Source organism: Amblyomma americanum, chromosome 3 (genome assembly GCF_052857255.1).
Source record: "Amblyomma americanum isolate KBUSLIRL-KWMA chromosome 3, ASM5285725v1, whole genome shotgun sequence".
NCBI lineage: Eukaryota > Metazoa > Arthropoda > Arachnida > Ixodida > Ixodidae > Amblyomma > Amblyomma americanum.
The window spans coordinates 187,597,193-187,616,865 of record NC_135499.1 but is presented as its reverse complement, the minus strand read 5'-3'; the positions used below and the strand labels follow the sequence as shown (position 1 = coordinate 187,616,865).

The following is a 19,673-nucleotide window of genomic DNA, read 5'->3' as shown; positions in this document are numbered from 1 at the left end:
CTTCCGTAATCTGTTCATTTTCTCCTTTGTCTGGGTGTAACTCCTATCAATATCCAGCTAGGTGTGGCGCGTGTTTTAAAAATAATACTGACGTTTTTCGGTTAAAGCCGAATTTATAAAATCTAGTTCGCCGTACTTATATCGTTTTTTTTTTTCCTCGTTCAAACCGGAAAGTCCAACCCCTATGAACAACCAACAAGGCTCGACAGCCAGCTGAATGCCTGATTAAATCCAAGGTGCATGCCGGAATTAAGATGATAGAGAGAGGGGAAAGACAAGAGAGGCTGGCCCGAGGCAATATTCGCCTATAGCTTGCTACTCCATATTAAGGGGGGAAAAGCGACTGAAACGTTGCTATCGATATCAACCGATCGGGATCCCTTCAGCCGCGCTCCTCACAGCGGATATTGCACAATTGTGAAATAACCAACCCGTCGTCCTGCATTACGCGATGCACTCAGAAAGGAGTTTGGGCGTATATAGTAGCCATTCCGCGGGCCTCCGCTGACGTCCCTATGGACTTCCTGTTTAATACCAGGCGCAGGTTTCGTTTAGATCGCGTCACGCACTATAGCACACGGCCGGTCGATCTCACCTCCACGCCTCCCTTTTTTATTTTTTTTTTGCACACAGAGCAGGTTGTTGCGCCCGCGTCCTTGCTTCAGGCTGCCTGCCCCACGCGCGGCCGAATGAACGAGGCAGATATGCATCGGCCTCACACGCACAGATTGGGCCGGCGATGAGGCCCTCACCGGAGGTCCTTTGGCCGGAAGACGCCAAGGGCGGCGCCTGGGCCCGGCCGGGCTGCAGCGCAGCGGGAGACTGAACTGCATGCGTGCGCCGTTGCAGTGCCGCGTATGTGAAGCACGCAAGGCAGGGGGACGTTTCATTGTGCGGTAACATCATCAGAGCGCACAGACTTGGGACTCGGTCGTGCCGCCACTTTCAGCGACAGGAAAGGGCGCCTGCCACGCAAGGCCAGTGTCGAAGACCTGCGTATGAGTACTGTATGCGCATTTTTACTGAAAATGGGACCAATGGGAAGCGAACGCTGAAGGTGCGGGAGAAACTCCGCCGCGTCTCAACGAAGCATCGTTTTGTGCAAAGGCACATCGACAACCAGGAAAATGTGGGCGACGTTGAGTGATTCTTGTGCCCGGCGTCTCAAATGTGCGGACCCTTCCGCGGGAGTGAAGTCCATTTCGGCATGCAAGCAGGCACTCCGTGCGACTTCGGGCAGCCGCTCCCCATTCACGTGTAGATTGAACGACCTGTACTTGTGAATTTAAGTCAGCGCTCTCTCTTGGAGGAGTGCATCCGTAACCTTTCTTGAAGATCTTGTAAGATAAACGGTGCTGTCCATTAAGCAATTTTATAGTCACTTTAGCAAGATTCGGATACCCTGCAGCGGCTGACAAACGCATGATGGAAAGGACCGTCATGTTTCTTCAAGTGCTTCCATCTTTCTTTTCTCGTGTACGCACACGTCATTTGGCCCTGAGCGCCATCCATACGGCAAGAGCCCGGCACCGTTTCCAGAAGCAGCGTGCGCCCGAGGCATGGATCTTTCCAGCCACACAGCTCATCGGACTGCTGTGTACACCTCGTGGTGCCTCTTCCACTGTACATGCGCCAATGTGCACACAGCTGTCAACGTGGCGACGCTTTTTGGGGAGGGAAAAATGTTTGTGTAGGAATTCCCCACTTTATTTTACTGTTCACAGCGAAGCTGTATACCTCTACCGTGCAAAGAAATTTTCGTGTCGTCGTCAGCAAAAAACGCCAGGCTAAAAATTGAATGCTACTCCGAGTCCGAGTGCAGAAGTACCTTACAGCATAGAAATGTTATTTAATACTGATCGTAAAGCAGTCGTAATACGAAAAATAAAAATAAATAAAATTATATATAAAAATAAAGATAAAACACGACAAAATAAAAATAACTCTAAAATTCAAATGTAAAAATACATATAAAGGGCAAACCTCCTTCGAAATAGTGCATACAACTCAGTACTCGTTTTCATAAAGAAAAATCACAAAACAAGCGTCAAAACCACCTGATGAATGATAAGGCACGTGTGAACAATGGGAACACCGTCCGACGCGTTCAGGTAAACATTATGCTTGCAGCTGCTTCGAAAGGGGTTCGCGTCATTCGAAGCCCTCGTGTGAAGTGCAAACCGCGTAATGTATGATAACGGCGCCTGCAAACAATGCTAAGCAGCCTCCTTCGCCCCGCGTGTGTTTCCCAGTAAATATTGCGGTTGCGTTTTCGTGTCATTGTGGTAAGCAAAACTACCACGCTAAAAATTGAATGCAAACAGCATATCTCCTTTGAGATCAGGCATACAGCATACAGCTCAAGTACATTCCACTTGTCTCTGGTTGAACTCTTTCTAGAGCCACGTGTGTGAATTGTCAGGTGACGTCGAAATGGGTAATTGGGTGTCGTTTTACAGCTTCGCTGTACAACCACCTTCGCAGCGTGTATTGGAGCCACAATTTTTTTTACTCCATCCAACTTCATTATGTCAAGTTACTGTAAAGGAGCTAGCTCCGTTTTGGACATGCAAGGAAGGCCGCTTTTAAGAAATGCTATATACGTATAATGCCCGTTCACTTGTTCTCCGAGCGCGGCTACAGAAGCCAGCCCTTCTCACGGCTTGTTAACAGACGATATTGTCTCACACGCAACACCTAGCCACACACAAATGGTAGATCGTGGCAAGTGTGATAACGATAAGGCTTGAAAAGATAATGCACAGGGCTTGGCCACGAGTCGGCTTTATTAAGCGCCTCAATCTCAATAATGCCGAGCACTTGGCCGGAGGGCGCCCCGCAAACTATGAGACAACCGATGGGTCTAGTGCGGTGCTGGGATTAGGGACCAGCACCTTCTGCACACGAGCCGGGTGTTCTAGGCAAGGATGAACCACGAACCGAGCAAAAATTTCCCACTAGAAACACAAAAAGAACCTAAACTTGACGTCCCCCATCGACAGTACCGCATAACCGATCGATACGAAGAGCTCCCTCCAATGACGTTATTGGAGATGGCTAGTATATCCGCACGCTTAACCGTATACGGGCTGGGCCAGACTGGCAACACGCTGCCGTAATAGCCGTAATACGGCTCTGCTAAAGCCCAGCCTATCATTCATAGCCGTGAAATTCCTGCTCTCTAGCGCTGCGACGTCCACGCGTCTTCGTCGCGCTATAGCTGTTTACCATCCAAGGCTCGATGTCAAAGCACCCAGCTTTTGCCAGATGCCTTCCGGAGATCAGGTCACCCGATCGAACTGTTTACGAAGCCGGCATGCACGCTGCACTGCAAGTCGCAAGCAATGCACGCAAAGTCTTTCGGCGGTGTAGTCCACTGACGTCATAGGGGGCCTCGCGCAGCAGTTCCCGCTTCCTTCTCCCGTCGCATTCCGACCCCGTAATCCTCTCGGTAAGCGCTTCGGCGGTGCCGCAGGAGACAGCGATTGTGCGATGACGTCCGTCGGCTTAGTTCTCTTTCTTTGCTTTAGAATGTGCAAGATAAAAAGCACCTTTTTTTTACCATCCGGCAGTTGGAGTGCTAAATGTGCATCGGTAATACAATGTAGGCCTCTGCAGTCTTGCATAACAACTGCCGCGTCCTTCGTCGCAAAACTCGCCGCTCGATCCACCGGGTAGCGGCTATCACGAACGCCATCTCGCGGCCACGCTCCCGTGTGCTCGTGACGCAGTTCAATTTGCGTGGAAATAAGCGAAGGCCGCAGTGTCACGTTCGCTTTCGATTATCGGCCAGCTAGGCGGAAATAGATCGGCCTGGATGCAAGAGGCTTGCTTTATCTCGTCTTTTTGCTCTGTTGCATTTGCTATGTAGAGACAAGGTCTACCGGAAATGGTCCTCGTCTAAGCGCGTTGCAACCGCCCCTCTGTTGCGAAGGGTATCGAAGCCCATTTTCGTCGAATTACTACTAGGACACATCAGCGACTGCAGTGCCTGTGAGCGATGTCGCGACAATCATTCAGACGGAATGCCGAACGATAAAATAAAACGACACAAGGAAAACAGTCGTTGCATTATGAGGCTCTTAAGATTACATGCAAACGCAGAACTGGAGGATATGAGCCTGATAGCACATAAAATTCGGAAAGCAGACTGTTGTGTCGCCGTTGTTTCCCGACTATGTTCTCTTGTTACCTGACTCTGTAGCACATCATTGTGCTTGTATAGCGTCTGGAATTCTTGGCAACTTTGCCAAGCCTAATGCCTCGAGTGAAGGCGTTCGCTCTTGTTATACAGGTGAAGTCCGGGCGAGTTTCAACGTGTCCGACTAGTTTTGCGAATTCCTTAAACATTACGGCGCAGTTTCCTGCATTTGGTTTGCTGCTTTGTACCGCGAAAATAATTTGAAGCGGTGTCTTTACAGTTCTTGAACGGTGCACCAGCACTGTTTCACGGGGTCAGACAATCATTATCCGTCCAGGGCTTATGATTGAAAAGTTAGTTCCTATAATGCTTACAGTTTAATAACCCTAACTTCGTCCCGTGAACGTTTTTACACGTCTCTATAGCTGCCTTCAGGTAACTATATACATTTCTCGGTGCCATGTATATATTGGTGCTGAAATGTGGCGGAAGTGCAGCAATTGCTTTCTCAGCGTAGCAGGCAGTACAGACAGCAAAAGCTGTGCATTGGGTATTCGTTGCAATACCACTTCACACATTTAGGGAAAATAATTAATTAGACTACGGCGCTTTGCAATACCTGCAAACGTATTGCATTTTCTCGCCTTTTCTCCGTTCCTTATGTTTTAGAGGCACGCCAAAAGCTAAACAAGACTCAAGCTCCGGCCTCTGACAGCGATTGTTGCGGGTTTATTTCTGCAGACATACGTCATCCCATGTTCATGCACCTGGCGCATAAATATGCCCGTTTCGTGCCGTTTTGGACAGCGCTAATTACAGTGCCTGCACCCTGTTCGCCCACGCTTTCGATCTGAGCGTCTGACTTTTCGCGAAAGCATTGCTGCAAGCTGACGTATGCGCCTTCGTCTATAACGACCGAAGCGTACAATGGGACGAGGGCAAAAGAAAGGAAGACACACGAGCGCTGACATAAAACAGCTTATTTCGAACCTCGGTACGGAATATACAGCACGCGCATGCGCTGCAGGCGGTATATTCACGTGATGACGCATGCGCAACAGCTCCTTGCGAGCAAGAGCTAACGATGGCTGTGACACCTGATCGGTCTATCATTCCTGCTTCGATAATTTCTCTAGTGAGTTGACATCTGATTTTGGTGACAACAGTGCACTCACGGTAAGCAAGCCAACTGGAGAAATTATCGAAGCAGGAATGATAGACCGATTAGGTGTCACAGCCATAGATCGCTCTTACTCGCAAGGAGCTGTTGTACAGTTGCGCATTCGCATGAACATCTCGCCTGCAGCGCATGCGTGACGCTGACCATGCTCTTCCTATACATTCCGTCGCGTGGTTCGAAATAAACTGTCGTTAGTCAGCGCTCGCGTGTCCCCGTCCCTCAGTGCGTTGCGCTCTTCCGTCGTGATAATTAACCGACGTCTACTTGTCCATGCATGGTCGGCAGAAGCTTGGGAGGCCGATCGAACGTCGCGGCACCCATGGGCTTCGCTGACTGACGCGGTTTACTACGTCACTGGTGTCGGTGCACGAAAGACGTCTGCGTGGTGCGTCACCGGGGATTCATGTCGGCTGCCATGCTATACCACAGCGCCGCTGGGGTTTCTTCGCTGCCGTTTGTTCTAAGCTGTTGGGACATGCGCTGCAAGTAGCGAAGCGGGTGCACGTGGGCAAGCTCTCGTCCATCCACCCAGAGCTCTCTTTTGTTGGCAGCACGGGAGCCCGAGGGCAAGGGGGAGAGCGAAAGGGGCGATCGTCTCGTGGCGCAGATGCAGCAACTCGGGGGGTCAGCGGCCGCCGAGGAGAGAAGCCGTTGTGTCGCAACACCGGACCGGCTGCCCTTCCCGTATGGATGCGCGCGATCGGCGCCAATGCCTTGGCGAGGGACGCAAGCAATCGAGCGTAGCACGTAACATCACGTATGCTCGGCACGTCGTCTTGTCGATGCAGGAAGCGGGAGTGGTGTTCGCTCCCGTTAGTGGCGATGACCTCTTCGCCACATTTCTCCCTGCTGCCGCAGGGTAGCTTGAATAAACGAGCACTCGCTCAATTAGAAAATAAAAGGGAAAATGGATTGACGTTTCGGGCATCTCGTTTACAATGGACGCGGATGGACGAAGGTGGCGCCTTGTGTACGGCGAAGGCGGCGCAATCAGCGTGATTAGGAAGACAACTGGGGCAGCTTGAATGGACACGACAGCCGAGCAAATAAACTTCTCGAAGCCCTTTGTGTCCAAAGAATAAGCTTGTAGCGAATAAAAGAACGTGCAAGGTGCTTAACGTTTTATCTATCTATTTATTTCCTTTGACATACGCAATCAGAGCGAACATGTTAACGCTAACTGCAGGTTCCCCGTTCCTTTCCCACGCCTGATATTACTTTTGACCCCGATGGTATTGTAAAAATTATAGACGCTGCGAAACCAACGTCATTAGCGGGTATCGACGGCATTAACGCAAAAGTGCTCGAAAGCACAAAGCATACGATACTAGCATCATATTGCCCCATATTTTTCGCCAGTCCCTTTCATTAGGTGTCATACCGCATGACTGGAAAGAAGTGGGCAACGACATTCCAGTTCCAAAAAGGGTCCACCATCATGTCGTCATAATTACAGACCCATATCCATCACTAGCATTCCTTCAAAGTTAATGAAGCATGCAATACGCTCGCATATTATGAAACTCCTAGTTACAGTTAATTTTTTCAGGCTCCTCAACATGGTTTTCTAAAAGGCTTATCGTACGACACTCAATTAGCATTGCTCAATAACGGCTTAAGCTCCAGCCTCGACCTTGACATATCAGTTGACGCCCTGTTCCTAGATTTTGAAAAGTTCCTCATAAGCGGCCTTTTCTATATCTTTCACGCCTAAATTTTAATTGTATTGTTTTGGAATGGATTCCTATCTTTTTGCTAACCGACAGCAGTTTGTTTCGGCTAATAAGCGCACATTTTTGTGTGCTTCTGTTGTATCTGGGGTAACCCAAGGCACCGTCCTGGGGCCCCTTCTCTTCCTTATTTATATTAAAGACTTACCAGCTAACTTGTGCTCTAATGTGCGCATGTTTGCAGATGCCTGCGTAATTTACCGCCCAATAACCAACGGTTGTGACATTCAACTCCTACAATCTGACATTGAATGCGTAAGAACCTGGTGTAACAAATGTGTGACGTCTTTAAACGTGAAAAAAACAAAACAAAAACATCTCTACTATTCTTTCATCGACGTCACTCCCAACCAACTTCAAACTACTTTATCTCCAACTCCGGACTGGTCACATCACATAACGCAGATTATTAACGACGCTAATCGCGTTTTCGGTTATTTTCGGCAAACCCTTCGCCTAGAGCCCTTATCAGTAAAGTTATTAGCTTATTTCGCCTTCATTCGTCCCAAATTGGAATACGCATACGTTGTTTGCGGCCCCTATTAAAGTAACATTTCTAACTTACTGGATGCAAGACAAAACCTCGCAGCAAAATTCATCCACTCGGCCTATTCTGATCATGTAAGTGTCACTGAACTAAAACGTAATGCTCATCTTACAAACTTAGCAGACCGCCGTACTATTGCAAGACTATGCCTTTTTCGTAGGTTTTACTATCATCCCATGATCAAGCCTGTTATCAGCCCTGCCCACCGCATCTCCAGCCGCACGAACCATCAGAAGACCGTTTACCCTACCACTGCCCGGACATGTGCTCATCTGTCACCCTTTTATGTCCACACTGCAAAGGACTGGAATGACTTGTCCAACGCCGTCTTACTTCATTCCGACCCATCATCATTCAGATCATCCATCGAATCATCCATGTGTGAGGCCCGTGTACTGTGCGATGTCAGTGTACGTTAAGAACCCCAGGTGGTCGAAATTTCCGGAGCCCTTCACTACGGCGTCCCTCATAGCCTGAGTCGCTTTGGGACGTTAAACCCCACTAAACCAAACCATCATCCATGTGCCCCGAACTTCACTCTCTCATGTAACACCCCTCCAATAGGGCCTTTGAGGTTGTAATAAATAACAAAAATTAGAATGAGAGGCAACTACTCGCAAAGGCATGACAGCCCCCCAAAACTGCGCCGCCATCTTCTCAGTGAGCAGTGCCATACTTCAAGTCCTGAGTCAATGGGGGCATTTCGTCAAGAAATGACGAGTGTCTCGGTACCCATACGCCTTTGCGCCGCAGTTTCTCCCGTTTATGATAGTGTGAAACTAATGGTCAACTCACATTTGACGTTAGCGTCATTTACGTAATTGCGCATCTGGATGGAAATAGATGAATCATTAATCAGCTTGCGCAATTAAGGCTTTGTTAATTGCATTCCTTACGTTTTACTATTTTTCTAATCGGGAAGTTTTTAACTGAGGCCGAGAGGTTGCTGGCAGCCGGTTTTCCGTTCTCGGCCATTACGGCTGTTGCTGAAGCCGGGTTGCGCAAAGTGAAGCGTCTTGAAGGCCAGAAGCCGCTGAGATCGGAGCGAATGAAGAAACTTGAATTAATGCAGTATCTGCATTAAGTCTCTCACAATATTAAGAAGGTGGCGGAAAGGAAGAGTGTAAGCGTGTTAATTTTTTTCACCTTGCAAACTGACTCACCTTTGCGCGAGAACTTAGAACGAAGGTAGGATGAAAGGGACATGTAAGATAAAGCATGCGAAGCCCATCGTCGAGTGCGGGACTGGTGTTGTTTACCGCATTCTGCTGGCCAGTGATACAGGGCAGACAGGCAGGTGTGTTAACAAACGCTTGCAGGAACATATAAAAACTTCTTAGTAAGAAGTCACCCGGGCAGGTATTCGGCTCTTCACTGCAGCAGCTGCAAAAAGTGCAAACAAACTGTGCCGTTCTTTGAGCGTGTCACCATTTTGTGGCGGGGGGAGAACTAGATATGAGCGGGAAATCTTCGCAGCCTTTCACATTAGCAATCAGAAAGATAACTGTGGAAGTGACGCGTCGCTGTCTTTAACGCACAAGGAACGTGCCTGCCTAGAGGGCAGGTAAGGATGATGCAAGGTGATATCGATGCGCGTGCCACGTGAGTGTCTGAAGATGCGCATGCGTGAGATGTTTAGTGCTGCAATAGGATGCTTCAATAAAGCACAGTTGCAAGCCTAGCGCCCGTCATTGTCTAACGTCTCTTTTCTTGTGTACGCGTATTTGTATCCACTGCAACCCCCCTCCCCCGTCTCTTTTGTTAGAATTTCAAGATGGTTCCATGGTTTCTGATAGAACGCTCTATCAGAAACCTTACAGCGCCCAGACGTGTCAAGACGACCGTCTCGTCAGCGCACACGCACCGCTTGAACGCTACCGTCGCGAACGCTGCGACAGGTAGAAACGGCAGCGTCCTGTACATCCTTCTGAGCACAAGTACGGATTACTAGAGTGCGGGCAGCCCTCGGTTTTCTGCACAGACTGCGTGTTGTTTACGCACGGGATGACGTCAGAGCTAAGCGCCTCTGTTTTTCTGCGAACCGAGCGATCCCGCTCTGGTGGAGCCAGGCGTCGCGCAACCGGTCCGGTGTTGTCTTTGGGCCGACCCACGCCTCTGCGGCTGCCAAAGTATACACTCGCCCGAGGGATGCGCTCAGGCGAGCTGTCGGAGCGAGACGCCGCAGACGACCGCGGTGTACACAGTGCGGCGGGGGACTTGTTTCGTGTCCAGCAGCGGCTCTTGTGCCAGCGAGAAAAAAAAGAGATTTTCACCCACTGATGGGCATGACAGGCGTGACGTATTAATCGTCCCGTCTGTGCATCAGTTTGTGCAAAATTAGCTCCGAGAATTGCGTGCAACAAGTCAACGTAAGCGACAAAAACAGCCGCCTGGATTCGTCGGATTGAACCTAGTGCGATGTGTCCCAACCAGACATGGGCAGCCCCGTGAGGACGTCCTCACCTCATGAGGGCTTCACTCGGTGAGGTGAGGGTGAGGGAGGATTGGCATAAAAAAAAAATACCAGCAAATATAAAACTGCGCGCAGAAGACGGGACGAGAGGAGAGCACAGAGACGCACACACAGAGCGCGGAGCTTCCGACTAGATTTATTTCTTGAAAACAGCGGACTTAGAAGCGTCATCAACATAGCAAACAAGGTACAAACGCAAAGAAAGCATGCTCGAGCCAGCGACCAAGAAAATGCCAATGCGACGTGTGCATTAAAACCGATGGAGAGTCTGCATATATGCCTATCTAAGAATTCTATCTCTTTTCTTGATAGCCATAAAGAAAGGTGAACTAACGCAGTTGCTTTCGGCGATGTGCACTGCCTCGATAGTTTCTCTTTCCGTTTTTGTCGTTGCCTTCGACAGGAATTTTGTTTTCTCCAGATAAGGCAAGCTGCTTTTGCTGTCGCAGCTATTGCAGTGCAGGGGGAGATCACTACCTGTGCCGGTGCGCATGGATCGCTTATATTCCACAGAGCAATCATTAAAACAGCGCCGTGTTTGTCGTATACAGGAGCGGCCGCACGACAAAGGTACTTCGCAGATAACATCGGAGATGCATTTAGTGAACGTGCTCTGCTTTTTCCGGCAAGAATTAGATTCTTTTTTTTTTTTTTGCTTTGGCAGCAGTGGACACACATTTTGAGTTTGCAGGGGGTTGAAAAAACGACACGAATCCCATATCTTTATGCTCCCGTCTTAATGTTCTGGGATATAGACAATGAAAATATGGCACAAGTGGCGTTTTATTGTCTGAGCGTTGCTCTTTCCTTTCTGAAGTTTACAGCTTTGTAAGCAGGCTGTCGCATGTGCTGCGGATTAAGTGCTATCAGCCGACAGAAGACGCTCGACTTGACATTAAAAAAAGGATGAAACTGTGTGCACACAGGATTTGAGAAGGGCATAGAGGCAACTAGACATGATGATGCCTAGTTTCACTGATTTTAAATGTGCACTCTTGTAGGGTAAAATACTCTTGTTCGGCCTTGGATAATACAACCAACAAACGGGGGCATCGGTGAACTGCAATTTTAGGTCTAAACACTGGATGTAGTTGCCCTTTGTCATTTCATGGGCAAAACTCACACCTTGACCCTCAGAGGAGAAGTTGTTAAGAAAATTAGTGACAACACTGCCAAGGTCATTGTTAAAAGAAGTATCTGAAATCACTAGCAAGTCGTCAACGTAGCGAAAAACATGTCGCGCAGGGCGCTTTAAAAAATCTTTTTCGAAGAGTCTATCGAAAAAGGCTATAAGAATGTCAAACAGGACGGGATAATAATAATAATAATTGGTTTTTGGGGAAAGGAAATGGCGCAGTATCTGTCTCATATATCGTTGGACACCTGAACCGCGCCGTAAGGGAAGGGATAAAGGAGGGAGTGAAAGAAGAAAGGAAGAAGGGGTGCCGTAGTGGAGGGCTCCGGAATAATTTCCACCACCTGGGTATCTTTAACGTGCACTGACATCGCACAGCACACGGGCGCCTTAGCGTTTTTCCTCCATAAAAACGCAGCCGCCGCGGTCGGGTTCGAACCCGGGAACTCCGGATAAGTAGCCGAGCGCCCTAACCACTGAGCCACCGCGGCGGGGCACCGTTCTTTACCACGAGGCAGGAAAAACAGGTGCCGGCAGATTGCGTAGAGGAAGTCTGTGCGTGTGACGCGCGTGTGAAACCAGCCAGTCAAACAGGCCGGCAAGCGAGCCTCAGACCTGGGTCTGATACGTCGATTGCGGCACCGATGGTGCACGGCCCACCGGCATCCGTGGCATCTGCAGCCCGGCGGCGCTCCTTGAGACCGGACCTTGCCACTATCGCAAATTTGAGGGGGGAAGCTCACTCAAACCCTCTATCCGTGCAGCCCTATACCTCTGTATCTCGTCTTGCACATTTGTATTGTTTTGTTTCATTCAATCGCGTAACATTGTGTACATTTATGCGCGTTTGATCAGTCATTACACCAGTATCAATCAATCAATCAATCAACCAATCAATCAATAATTCAATATTTTTCTTCCCCAGAAAAAGATTAACGGAGGACGAGGAAGTTTCCACTTGACGAGCTTCGAGCCCCCTATTTACAAGGCATGTACAGTGGAACATTTAGAAATATACATCTTTAAACATTACAAAGTGTAACAGTCAGTACGTATAATATGAAATTACTCCTCTGTGCTAACTTTGTAATTCCTCAGTCGTGTTCACTTCACTGTCTCGCCTTTGGAAACCACATTGTTGGTTGAAGCTGTGTGCGTGATAGTGTTTTGTTGCAGCTTGATTAGGAGTACCGTTTTTTTTTTGTTCTTCAATCTGCCGCCTACACCCCATGCCTTCGGCCAGCGGCTAATCAGAAGTCAGTGGGGTGCAGTATAGTTTGCCGCTCGCCCCTTCTAAGCTTGTTGAGTGTGCAGTGAAGGGGTGCTCATGCATAGCGCACATAACCTCATAATCTCTGACGCCTCAGTTATCTCTCCGGTGAGCAGGTATTTGCTTTTTGTTAAAATTTGGCCCTTCTCGAACATTGGGCGGCATGAACAATCGCGACAGTGGGCCCCGATATGGCGGCCGGCACTTTTCACATTACTGTTGCGCTCCTTAAGTCCTTAAGTCGAATAAGCCAAGTTGTCTCCGCACTGAACATATTTCTTTTCATGCTCTTTGGTGCACACAGGAACATCGCGACACGTTTTTCCAGGTCGATTTACACGTGCGCATAAAGTCCTCAATTTTACAGGGGCTGAAAAAACAACTCCAGCTCGTTTTCCTATTCTTTTCAGATTGTGAGATAGAGCACGAATGTAGGGAATTACAGACGCATTTTTTCCTCGCCTGCCTTGGTTGACAGTGGCCCCAAGTTCAACTTTTTCAGCGTATACCCTCCGCCACTGAAGCTACTGAAGCTAACATGTGAAGTGGGTATCCTGCAGCAAGAAGCCTTTCAACATGGCATGAAAAACTGTGCGTGGTCTTTTTTCATGGCACTGCTGATACAGGACGCGGCAATGCCTCGTTTCACTAACTTAGAGTGTGAAGAGCTGTATGGAAGTAAAGGCTTCCTGCTTCTCGTTTCGAAGGACTAGCATACATGAATGTCATTAAAAAATTCTTGATCTAAAAAAAAAATGTTTATCCTCCTTCGTTGAGTTTCGTCTTTTTGCTGTCGTTGAATATGTCAATTTTCTTTCGGCCGTGTTGTGCACACGTCCCGTCTGCTTGCAACAGCTTCCGAGCAGGCTACAGATGGTTTCTTCGCTGGCACTTTTCATCTTGGATGCAACAGACTCATTACCGATGGTTATGCGTGTCCAAGGACGAAGCAGAAGAAAGAACAGAAAGAAAAATGGCGGACGATTCAGCGTGGTTAGGCCGTAAGCGAATTAGGTGCACTATATCGGTTTCGGTTAGAGGCTCGGTTTTCAATGTCAAGCAGGCTTCAGGCAAAGATCGGCGGAATCGGCGAGTGGAGGCCTGAGTGCTAGCGCACTAGGCACTTAAGCTGAGTCTTAAGAGTATGACGCGATAGCGTTAATGCTCATATATGCGGAATCGGTCATTCTCTGCTTCACATTCATTGGAGTCCTCATCCAAATCCTGCGATGCTGTGGCTGAGCGATGAGTGGGGCTTGTGAGACCCAGGCACCTGAAATCGGCGCGTGGGGGTGGGCTTTCTAGCGCACTAGAAAGGACGCTGCGCCCCTCCGTGTCAGTGAAGTGAAGCTCGAGACGACGTGTGCGTCATCGGCGGATGGCCGCCTTTGTTTTCCCGCCGCCCCGTGTTCGCGGGGAGAGGGAGGCACGTCATGCGGCGATGCGCGTGCCCGGCACAAACAGTTTTCACACGTAGCCAGCGCACTGAGTCGACGAGCGGAAGACGCGATACTCGAGCACGAGCGTGTGACGGGGACTCGCTCGGTGTCGTGTAGCTCGCGTGCGTGACTGCTTCGATCCTTTCGGAAACGAATGAGCAGCGGGCGAACAAGACTGACAGGAACGGGCGTAGTCAACTCCTCTAACTTCCAAATGATGCGCTGCCCACGTCTCTGATGTGGGCAGGGATATATATGGGTTCGCGCAGAATATTTTCTGTCGTCGCAAGTTTTTTCTACAGTACTTCGGGACCCCGCGACAAACGTTCTTGTAGCAACAGGATTTACGGCGGTATTGCGCAGTCCCTTGGCGTAGCGACAGAACCAGTTCTGTCGTGACAGCAGGCGACTTGGCAATACTACAGAAGCATTATTTATTTATTTATTTATTTATTTATTTATTTATTTATTTATTTACAAACCTACAGCGCTCTTGCAGGCATTAATGTAGGGCGGAAAGAGAAAAACAATATGAGTGTACAGATGATATAATACAAATTCAGCTGCAAATTGAAAGGCATGAAATCAAGCAGTGAAAAATAAAACGATACATACACACGTACGTAGTTGTCTTGATATTTGCGTCACTTAATCACACTGTGTCAAGGTAAGTGGAAAAACAGGCATGAGAAGTTAAAAGCAATTCTAAAACCCATTAAAAAAGATTTTTTTTTCACATCCTGCATAAAAGACGAAGGGGTCCCAGAAACAATTTCTGCAGGCAAACTATTCCACTTATGTATTGTCTTAGGGAAGAAGCTGTTCTTAAATAAGTTTATCCGGAAAGCATATTTACGCACTTTTCTGGAATGGTCCGTTCGTTGAGATGCATATGTTGGTTTCTTTAGATATCTATTATTATTGATGCCTGTTCTAGAGTAAAGGATATTATAAAATAGCGACAAGCGCAGGTATTTTCTTCTCGTTTCAAGCAGCGGCCACCCCAGGTTTTCGGAAATATCGCGAGATCTTTTCGAAAAGTCATAATTACCTGGCACAAAGCGAGCACCACGTGCCTGTACGCGTTCAAGTTTTGCAATGCTGCACTGGGTTGACGGATACCAAGTACTGCAAGCGTACTCAAAGAATGGGACGTACGTTTGACAGAAATAATGTTTCCTTTAGCTTAGTTGGTGCCTGATTAAAGTTTCGTCTGAAGAAATTAACATTCGACTAGCCTTCAGAGTTATGTTATGTGTATGAGTATTCCATGGCCAATTGGCAGAGAATACAACCCCCAAATATTTGCATTCTCTTGCAACCGAAAGGCAGGTTTCATCCATGACATATCTGGTAAGCATTGACTGTTTTTTTTAGTTGTAAACCTTACGAGATTGCATTTGGATAAATAAGAGACATCTTCTAGAACTGGCACCACAACAAAACAGAGTCCAGGTCGTTCTGTAAATGTTGACAGTCCGCCGCGCTAGTGATTTCGCGTTAGATACAGCAATCATCCGCGTACAATCGAACACGACTGGCGGTACGGTCAGTAAGGTCATTGATATAAATCAAGAAAAGTAGAGGGCCCAAAACTGACCCCATTTGTCGTCACACGAGGACAACAAAGGAGTTTGTCGTATTTGGGGGCTGGATATGTCGAATATTTTCACTGTAAGCCACCGGGGTGTGGCTCAGCGGTTATATATGGTGCTCGGTGCTGACCCGAAAGACGCGGGTTCGATTCCGGCTGGGGCGGCCGCATCTCGATGGAGGCGAAATGCATGAAATGCAGACTTTTCTGTAAAAGGCGATCCGTATACGCGACGTGTAGTGTGGAAATAATGTGACGACCAGTAGGGGTGCACCGAAGTATTCTGGGGAGGATACTGTCACTCCTATCCCTAGTGTCGTGCATGTGTGTTTGGGAGTAAGCCTTTTTACGCAGCGACTTCTTACACTGCCGAACAAGTTCTAGAAATTAGCGGAAAGCTGGGTGGATGAACAGGCTGGATAACTGAACAGAAATGCCGAGACTTTCTTGGGCCACTAAGAGGTACCGGCAAGCGGCATTTTTGCATAAGACGCTCGGAACAAAAGCTGCTTGTGCTTCCGCCGAAAGGACCAAGTGCGCTGGAAGACGGCCCCAAGGTGTCTCCCCCGCGCAGACACAAGTCGCGGCCCGGACGTGCGAAGATGAATCGCCTCCGAGCTGCAAAAAACAATTTCGAGCCACGGCGGGGCACGTGTGCGTCGCATCCGTGGCACGGACGCGTAACCGTGCGCGCCGCGAGCGTTGGGGGCGCCAGAGCGTGTCATTGACGCCGATCTTCCCGGGTGCGCGCTGCTTTGCATAACGGCCGGAGGCGCGTAAAGAAAGTGGTCGGAGTGAGGAGCTGCTCGGCGCGTCGACGGCAACTGCATCCGTGGACGCGGGAGAGAGATGTTTGCCGAGTGTCGCCCCTCCCCTCGAGACGGCGGCGGCCAAGGTCTCCGTCACAGGTGGCCGCAGACGCTCCTTCTCATAACCGGCTTCCGAATATCAAGGCAGGCGCGCAGTGCGGTGAAGTTGGTCGACTAGTGTTGGCCGCTGCGGTGAACGGGGAGCGCAGAGCGCTGCCTTCCGTGCTGAATGTCTGCGGCCATGTAGCCGACGATATTCGGTGCGTGGCTTACAACGCAAAACGACAGAGTAACATGCACAATGGATCATAATCAGCGCCTGTCTTTTGTTATTCCTGTGCAATCATGTGTGTGCGCGAAATATATTTTAACCGAATCCACACGAGTCTGGACGGATTGAGGTGAACGTTGTGTCACATTACGAGGGCACCCACGTGGTAGCCAGTTGCTTTTCAAACCCGCCACAGCTGTGCGCAATGGAAAGAGTGGCGCTACTCAGTTTCGGCCGCGCTGCACAGTGAGTGGGCCTCTGGGCCGAGAGGGGTGGACAGGAACCTGCACAGTAACCTCTTCCCGTGTGCGCAGAGCTGTACCACCCAAAGGACGTGCAACGGATCCGCGAGAACGACGACCTCTGCCGGCGCTACGTGCGCCACAAAGAGCTGGACATCCAGGCCGCGCTCACCTGGGCCAAGAACTCGCTGCGCTGGAGGAAGCAGTCCGGCATCAACGGTACGTACACAGTGGCTCCGCCGGCAGACAGGCATTCGGGTGGCAAGGGGGGAAGAGGAGAGGTGAGGGAAAAAGCAGTGACGTGCAGGGCTGCCAAGCGAAGAGTAAGAGGTGATAATAAGGATTCAAGCGTTCGCGTAGAAAACTTACTCCCGCAAAGCGACCGGATGGTGCGATTATATCTGTTCTAAGTTACAACAAATTACCGAAACCTTTAACGAACACTTCAACGAAGAATTGTATGTAACCTTTACCTCCAGTCATTCCTCGAACACGTGCTGCGTTGCTTCGCCGAGTGCATTGCTGAGGCATGTCAGCAAGCCTCTCCGAACGTGGTGTGATTACGTGGCTGCTTCGTGCCACGTAGTTAAGCATGGTGCACCGAGGGGCTACCTGAGAACAGTTCAGGCGCATCAACATTGCTCAGCCATGCGATCGTTAAAAAGAGCGCAGAGGTCATCTCGCTGATGAGAGGCACATACTTCGTACCAACAACAGAGACGCCTTAGGGATTAAAAGGGAAAGGAAGCCACTAAGATAGTGCTGCAGCAAATGAAAATTATACATCCATGAAGCCGAGTAGAACTTATCCAAGTGGATATCGGGAACTTATGGACGCAATGTTTTAACAAATGGGTTTAACGTCCCAAAGCGACTCAGGCTATGAGGGACGCCGTAGTGAAGGGCTCTGGAAATTTCGGCCGCCTGGGGTTCTTTAACGTGCACTGACATCGCGCAGTACACGGGCCTCTAGAATGTCGCCTCCATCGAAATTAAACCCCCGCGGCTGGGATCGAATCTGCGTCTTTCGGGTCAGCAGCCGAGTGTTATAACCACTGAGCCACCGCTCTTTTAACAATTGCGAACTAGAAAAAGAAGATAGGGAAAATATTTCACGCTCTCAGCAAAGATAGCGCCTGTTTACAGAGGAAGATAATGCGTCACTTAAGTCTGCGCAGAAAGCAACCTACGAAGCCCTGTCCGGGAAAAACGATTATTTGCGAGGGCCGCAACCGCGCCTCCTAAACGCGTCTTCCTCCTGCAGGCCAGTGTTGTCTGTCACTTTAATATCCCAGGAATCGGGTCTCACTCTGCTCGCTTGCGTAGAAAGCGCCGGCGTATATACTGGAGGCGGCATATGAAAGCGGATCGTGCACCGGCCATGAAAACGCCAATCGCGAAGGGGAACTCCGTGAACCACCGGAAGGAGGAGCCATGGGAGGAAGTGGCGCATGCGAACCAGTTGGACAAAACGGACGTGTTCGCCTCGAATAACGCCGCCCTAAGACGACGACTTTTGGCACTGAACGCCTCCCCCCACCTCCGTCACTGCTTGGCACGCCAGTTAAGTAAATGCCGGCGGCGTAGCCAAGTTTCCGCTTATCCGTCGGCTGCCGCCGCCGCGTTTTCACGCAGATATCTGCATCGCGATTTGGCAGTGCACAAAATGTGGTGCACAAAACGGCTGGGAAAGCCTCGACCGGTTCGAGAGATTCAGGACTGCGGATCAGTTCAGCCTTGCGCACTGAGCCACTGTGCGAGATAGCCACGAGCGCGGCATTCGGCGCGCTTACGGAGCTCGGTATACAGAGGAGGTGTCTGGGCGCGCACTCTGCACGGAGAAGTAATACCGGAGGCGAGACGCGCGGATATTCCGTCCGGTCAACGGACGAGCCGCACTACCGTAATGCGCGGGAGTATTTAAGCTGGGCTGAGACGCTGTGTTCAGTATTGACCTTTCTCTACGGGCGACTGAAGGGCGTGGCAAAAGGACCGAAAACGCTTTTTAATCTGCTCTCATAGCGCCGCCAATAGGCTCACAAATGGTGCGCGAGTTTGGATATTCCGTACTGGGACACCAGAGAGAACTCTGATAGACTGCGACGAGAAAAGTATCGAGCGCAGCCTCAGCCATGGTGGTGACGCATTCGCCGTGATTTCTTCCATGCATGTCGCGAAAAAGTCTGGCTCTGGGATTACTGAGGGATGAGAAATAACATTTACCCTCTTTCTCTCGGAGGTCGCGGACTGAAACTTGGTGGGATTTTGTAATGAATAACAGTGTTCCTGCATCAGCTTTTGTTTGTTCATTCTGTGCGCTGCGCAAGAAGCGAAATAATGTTTTTCTTTTCCTGCTCTTCCTCTTCAACCTTAGACGCGACGGAAGAGGGCTTCCCGATCGAGTTCTTCAACCAGGGTACGCTGGTTCCCTTCAACACGGACAAGTTTGGAAGCCACGTGTGTAAGTGCCGAAAACATAATTGCATGCGATTCCAAGTTTGTCAAGCTTTCTGGCGATTAGCACATACTACCGTAACATCCATCGTCACAATTCACACGGATTTTTTTAAAAGCAAAACATGGCTAAATGACATATAAAGTCGATCAGTTTACTGGATAGGCTACACGGCGACAAGTTCACGAGAGCCTCCTAGCATATTTACGCACGTTTTTACGGTGCGTCCCCTGCCGTCTCTCTCTCCTGCATGCTAATTCCATTAAACTATATAAAAAAGCAAAATGAGTTGAAGCATGACCTTAAATTATGATCAAATTAAACGCTCCAGCGATTGACGAAGTTGACCTGAAACTTGAGCGCTTTCCGCCAACCAAACAGCCAACC

The 19,673-nt window shown here is 49.3% G+C and overlaps 1 protein-coding gene across 1 annotated transcript in view; it reads left to right on the top strand.

Moving 5' to 3' along the window:
* The window catches only part of LOC144125649 (motile sperm domain-containing protein 2-like), a 49,983-nt gene that overhangs the window by 18,634 nt on the left and 11,676 nt on the right, over positions 1-19,673 (top strand). The window contains exons 2-3 of the mRNA XM_077659226.1: positions 16,904-17,050; positions 19,206-19,292. Coding sequence (XP_077515352.1) covers positions 16,904-17,050; positions 19,206-19,292 — 234 coding nt within the window. The remainder of the gene's footprint in view (positions 1-16,903; positions 17,051-19,205; positions 19,293-19,673) is intronic.